Here is a 7,257-nt window from a genome sequence, read left to right on the forward strand (position 1 = left end):
ATGTTATGTATTTTATTCTGACAAATTTGACATAAAAGACCTAGAATATATTATTTATTTTTTGTAATTGTACCTTAATATTTTTATGTATGAAATAATGAGATAAATCAATTGATGTAAAGAAAATACGTTGCTTTTTAAGTAAAATATGTAAATTACATAATTTATTTTCTAAATAATCTATATATATTTTCTTTACATTAGTTAATAGCTAATGCTCATGCTGACACTTATGAAATTAACGAGTTTCAAATATTCGACCTTAATCAGAAAAATGATTGTCAAAGCATAAGAGCAGGAAAAATATAACAATTTAATTTTTCAACCCTAATGATTACCCTGTAGGTCATTCTCTAAATTCTTCGGAGCAGAATCTCACTCTAAAGAATGAAAGATGAAGTAGTCTTCAAAAAAATGTGGCTCAATCTTTAAATAGTGAGATCTTGTTCTTCAGAGTAATATTTATTGTAAAAGTTTTAGAGAATATATTTGAAAAAGCAATGTTTAATTCATAAAATTTATTTTCGGTTATTGTGTATGATAAATGTAAAGCGAATAATTACTCCTTAAAAACTTTTGTTTCTCCTGTGTTTTCAGATGAAGCTGTAGCGTCTTCTTCAGGTTTCACTCTAATTATAATTATGTTCTTATTCGTATTATCGCTCATGTCCTTTGTTTGCCTTACAATGATTTTCCTATATTTATATGTGAAAAGATATGAAAATCATCTCTACTATTTTAAATAGAAGTTACATAAATTTTTCATAATATGATTCCTCTAATTATTCTGTATACAATAGTACTTAAAATATAAAAAAAATCAATTATTTACGAAATATTTTATATTTTGGTAAATTTACATAAAATATAAAACATCTAGAATAAACTATTCATTTTTTTTATAACGGTACCTTAATATTTTTACACAGGATAATAAAATGAATCAAATGAATCAAGAAAACACATTATTGCTTTTCAAAACAAAATGTGTAAATTGCATAATTTTTTAAAAATCAATCGTATGTTTTCTTTGCATCGATTGATGATTAATGTTTACAATTCATGTTAACATTTAATTGACAAGTTTCAAATACCCGACTCTAATCGGAAAAATGATCATCAAAATGCAGGAGAAAAAATATAACGATTTATTTTCAACACAATTCTATCTAATGATTACCCTGTAGATTATATATATGAGGGCTATCCAGAAAGTAAATTTCGTTTTTAAATTTCACCGCCGCAGCGGTGCGATGATGCGCATGGATGACGAATTTGTTGATTCGTTGGTAAACGGACGTAATTTTCAAATATTGGTTTAGTGCATACGCATAGTATGTGTTTTAATGTTTAAACAAACAGGAAAGAACACAATGCCCGGTGTCCCAGTATAAGTGCATCATCAACAACGGCGATAACTAGAGAAATAGTGTAAGATATGTACTTTAAAAAGTAATAAAAATTTTCCGTAAGTATACATATATATTTATTTTGTTTTAGGCCATCGGAACTTACTTTCTGGATAACCCTCGTATGTATTGAAAAAGGCAATGCTTACTTCATAAGACTCATTTATATGTATCGATATAATTGATAAATGCAAAATAAATAATTACTTGCTAAGAGAACATTCTGTTTCTTCTGTGTTTCCGTTCAAATTATTAGATGAAGCTGCTAAATCTCCTTGAGATTCTACTTTTTTTGTAGTCGTATCCTGCTTGTTTGTATCGCTGCTCATATCATCCGCAAACTTTGCAGCGATTTCCCTACATTTATGGAATGATTAAAGAAATGCGACGGGGAAATGTAAATTAGTTTTAATCATGCACACTATTCTGTTATAAGGCAAAAACTGCCGTTTTCGGACGAAAAACTATTTAGAGAGTTTAGGCGGATAGATTTTTAAAGCCACTTAAAAAAATTTCTTTCAAAATAAAAACACTCAGAATATTCATATTTTATATATGTCTTTGTATTGATTATCTAAAAAAAAAATTTATTGTCTTATGAATATAATAGAAAATATATTATTTATTAAATACAAAATTTTAGAAGAAAATCTTTCAGTTGTATCCCAAGATTTAATTTGCGCAAGTTATTAATTTGAAACAATCCAAAATTTAATTTCATGTTTAGAGATGTAAATTAGATATATTATGATTGTGAAGTTTGAAACAGATCAGAAATGAGACAAAAATTAATTATAAATAGAATATTGAAATCGTGAGTCGTACGATTTGTAATTTCTAAATTAATTACGCTAGTAAACTAATTAGTTTCGTGTGTAAAATTTAGTTGAAATAAAAGTTAAAATGAGACTTTATATTTTTACTTAACAGTGCTCTTGTATAACGAAATAATTTCAATAATTAAAATTTTGTTTCACATCGACAATTGTGCCTAATAAGGTGTTACTGTCATTACAATTTTAGATATCAAGTGTTTTTTCCGTGCAAGTATATGTGTACATATGTATACATATACAGGGTGTTACATTCTTTAAACGATCACCTCTCCAAAATTTTCTATATAATTTTATAACTTTTTCATATTTTTTATATGAATTGAACATTTCTCAGAAAATCTACATCTTTTTTCAGAATTTTTCATATATGTTAATTATAAAATATTGTAAGATTTCTAAAATTTTTTGTAAGTATAATTTCTGATGAAATATAAAATCTAAAAAATTAAAAAGTATTTTTTTTAAATTATGGGATAAGAAATTTCAGAATTCACTTGTACGAAAAATTCTGAAAGAAGATGTATATAAACTTTCCAAATATTTCTGAGATTTTTGAAAAATGTTCTAATTCGTATAAAAATTATGAGAAAAATTTTCACCAGGGAAGGCTTGAAAGTTATGGCCGGTATTAGCATTACTTACAAAAAAATTTAATAAATTTTAATCATCAAGTATTATACAAGATTTCATTACCCACATCTTGTACTAACACCTGCTAATGACTAAAATTTTATTAGGCTTTTTTAAATAAATTATAGTACAAAATGTCACTGGGCCGGAAACTTTTACACGCCACTGTATATGCTTTTTTATATCATATTTGCGAAAATCAATTTAATACTTATGTTGATAAGTGCATTGTTACATATACATTTTCCTTAACTTGATCGTTACTATCAATTTTACATTTTGCAGTATTTTATCCAATTTTGTAATATACTGTGTGAGAACTTACCTATGAACTTACCTATGAACGCGTTTTACTTGTTTAATTAAACACCTGGTTGTTGATACTATGTTATATGTTTTATTACAAATGTTGCATACAGCAGTCATATTATTTCCTGGTGTGAAGTAATCCCATATCCAACTGATTTTACGATCTTCCTTCTCCTTTTCTGTTAATTTGTCTGGATGGACCAACCTCAAGTGGCAAGGTAATTCAGGTACGTACTTATAACTAAATACTTCAGAACAATGATTGCATTTTGCTTTATTTGTGGTTAATTTTGTGTAATTTTTACGTATCCAACGTCGAACTGGAATCCGTTCGTCATCTTCTTCTTCCTCCTCTGTTATTATAAAATTGTATTACAAAATATTAATTATTAACTTATAAAAGGTACATATACATCTAATAAAATGATCGCGAATGCTGTTCACAGAAAGTCATAAATGAAAGTATTATTATTCGGAATAAATATAAATAATTGATATATTGTGTTTAAAATTATCTAATTAGCAAATAATTCAGCTATATTACTTATTAATCGACTACTTATATTAAATTTATATAGTACGCAATGGTTACATACAAAAATTAGAAAATGAAAGTCAACTATACATGTAGCAAAAATTAATATCATTTTATAATTACTAATTTAAATTTAAAAAAACATTGATTGTTACACTAACGTAAAATAATAAATTTTAATAAATTTATCTTTTTCTTTTCAGAACAAAACTATCAACGTTTGATTATATTTTAAATACAAGATTATGTAATAGATTATACATATTTATGTATATTTTTATATATTAAATATTGTTATACGTGAAAAAGTTTTTACCAGGTAAATAATTTAGTTTACTGCACTCCTTGTGTTTTTTCCCATTTGCCAAGCATTTGTTTGGGCCATGTTTTGTATTACATACACTGCAGTTGGATTTTTGTGTCGCCTTCTTGCCTCTGACTCTATTAGACTTCTGTGTTACCTTCTTCCTTAGACTATATTTTTTTAGTTTACTTTGTAGATTTTTTTCTCGAATCTCAGCAGCTCTGCAGTAATTAATTGCCTTTTGCAAATTAAGATCTTCCATTTTTAGAAATTTATCCTGTAGTGCTTTGTCTCTTATTCCAAACACAATCTTGTCTCGAACCATTCTGTTAGTCATTATACCAAATTCACACATTTGACTCAGCTTTTTTATATCTGTTAAAAAGTTTTCGAATATTTCATCTTCTTGTTGTATTCTGCTAAAAAACTTAAATGTTGCATGTACAACATTTTTCTTAGGATTGCAATGCTCTTCAAAACATTGCAACACTTTTGCCAAATTCTTCTTTTCCGTTTCTTCGAGATTAAATTTATTGTATAATTCAACACCATCTTTGCCGACAATATTTAATAATATAGCAATTTTAACCTCATCCGATTTTATAATATTGTTTGTCACTTTTAAAAATATGTCAAAACTTTGCCTAACCTTGTGCCAGTTCTCATTAAGATTTCCATTTGCACCTAATCCTTTTGGTAGCTTGCAGAGTAGTTTCATTTTACATTCGGTACTGTTTGTACTTTCCATGGCTAACCTCTCCCAATGTTATTAATGAACTAACATATACCTTTTCTTTCTTTTATTATTATAGTCTACTGCAATATGACTTTTAATACATACTTAACAACACTTCGAGACTGTAGTCCGTTATATTATGTATTATCGGAATACTTATCGGAATACAATTATTTGTACACATTGATACGCTAATAACAATATATAACATCCTTGAGAGAGTCATTTGTCTGCTCGTTAGTTTTGTTAGTTTTCGAGTGCGTTGGTACTGTTGGTTGTTGCATCCTGTTTAACGTACGAGCGTGATGAATCATTTTATCCTTGTTGTTCAGCAACTTTAAAGAAGGATAAAATGATGTATCATGCGCATTTATGCGTATCAAACAGCATACCCTTCATCCGATGAGAATACTCATCAGATGAGTATTCTGAGTGCATCCATGAACGTGTCCGCGCATGCGCTTTCAGTACATATTAGCGGAGTTCTTCTGATACTCGTAACCGCATTCCGTTATTCAAATTCACTACAAAAATCTGTAATACCTTAACAGGAAATGGAAAGTTATTTTTTAAAAGTAATAAGTTACAGTTACTCGTTACCGAGTAGAAAAAGTAACAAGTTACCGTTACTGGTTACCGATTTTTTAAAGTATAAACTCATTACAGTTACCATTACTTGAGAAAGTAACTTTTCGTTATTTTCCGTTACTTTTTTAAAATCGACCAATCACAACGAAAGGGCCTAGCGGCTTTTTAATCTCAAACGCTATGCACTATAAAAATTTTTGTATAAAATTACAACTATTAATAGTGGGTAATTTTGAGACCCACTATAATAATTATAAACGTTCACGCGTTTGTAAATTTGCAATATGCAAATAGAAATAATTTCTTGATTGGTAACTAGCAGATATTATTAAAATTTGGATAATTACAGAAAATATTCAAAATATCCTGCTATTTACGTAAGTTTACGTAATAAAATAAGATATATTTACACAATAAAAGCAAATTTACATATTTACAATTTTTGTGGAATTATATAATTTCCGTAAAATTGCATGATTTTTTTTATGTTTACAGAACTAATTATGTAATTTTTATATCTATATTATATGTGTAAATTTATGAAATTTTTTTCACTCACAGCGTAAATGGCTTGTGTCATATCATGTCCAATCGTATGCAAAGTAACAATAAAAGTAACTGTAAAATTCGTTACCATTATTGAAAAAATGTAACTTCGTTACCGTTACAGTTACCAAAGAAAAAAAGTAACACAGTAAAATTACCAAAAAAGTAACTTGTAACTGTAATTTTGTTACAAATAACAAGTTACTTCCATTCCCTTGAATACCTATACATAGGATTACTGTCTTACTGAAAAAAGGTCATAAAGTTACATAACGAAATCATGTATAATTAAGACAAGTAAATTAGGTAACGGATTGTTTCTAATCAGTACGTCATTTTTTTTAATCACATAATTTGAAAAGTCACATAATATAATGTGTTTTTTCTTCTATTTCTATCGTTTAATTCCTTAAAATTTGATAACTATAAGAAACTTGAATAAATTATTGACATGCACTTTTTTTTTACAAATATCAATATTAAATAATCGATAAAGATGCTTAAAACAAATTAAAATAGTTAAATTTTTATTTTTATTTACGTAAAATTGTTTTGACAGTTGTGTACGAAATAACAAAATAATTATAAATATATAAAATACCATGGAAAATATCAAAATTAAAAAATATAAGAATAAACCTGAGACTGACACAATGAAGAAATTTTCTTTGTTTTTAATCCTTTAAAGATTCGTAAATGTACGGTTTGAGAAATAGAGAGAGAGAGAGAGAGATAATTTTTTTTTAAATTAGGATATTGGAAGTCAGATTTGAAAGGAGATCTTTGACTATGCTACTATAAACGCTGCTATAAAAATGTTGATCTATCTTTAACTTTTATCTACAATCTTGATCATAGAACATATTATTTTCTTACATTATAGTACAGAATAGTGAAAATATGCTTATGACGTAAGAAACGTAATAAGCGTAATAACCAAGAATTACATGATCAATACACACATGTCGATATATATATTTGACCCAAAATATAAAAATTATTTTCAAAGGTTCTCGATATTTAAAATAATATTTATGTAGTATATTAACTAACTGAGAGCATAAGTTTTTGTTAGCGTGTATAATATATAATACTTTGTGTTACATATAATTCTTCTTGAATTCAAACATACGAATGTTTCAGCTTAATTCAAGCCATCTCCAGTGAATTACTAAATTAAGTAAAATTGATGACGAACTCGTGATAAACATTAGATAGAACTTGTATAAGATTGTAGATAAAACAACGTAAAAACGTTACTGAAGTTTTTGTTTCAAATCTGATTTCCAATAGACCAATTCCTAAACAAATTTATTAATGAAACATTCACGAATCTTTTAAAAGACTAAAAAATCTTTCTTTGT

The 7,257-nt window shown here is 26.9% G+C and overlaps 1 protein-coding gene across 1 annotated transcript; it reads right to left on the reverse strand.

The window, feature by feature from the left end:
• Positions 1-514: 514 nt before the first annotated feature.
• Positions 515-4,771, reverse strand: LOC108770761 (uncharacterized). Its single transcript, XM_018522467.1, has 4 exons — positions 4,036-4,771; positions 3,213-3,537; positions 1,617-1,766; positions 515-695 (listed from the first exon to the last, which is right to left on the reverse strand). The coding sequence occupies exons 1-4, from the start codon at positions 4,769-4,771 to the stop codon at positions 560-562; spliced, it is 1,347 nt and encodes a 448-aa protein (XP_018377969.1). The 3' UTR covers positions 515-559.
• Between the last annotated feature and the right edge of the window lie 2,486 nt (positions 4,772-7,257).

The sequence above is a fragment of the Trachymyrmex cornetzi genome, unplaced genomic scaffold (genome assembly GCF_001594075.2).
Source record: "Trachymyrmex cornetzi isolate Tcor2-1 unplaced genomic scaffold, Tcor1.1 scaffold133, whole genome shotgun sequence".
Classification (NCBI taxonomy): Eukaryota; Metazoa; Arthropoda; class Insecta; order Hymenoptera; family Formicidae; genus Trachymyrmex; species Trachymyrmex cornetzi.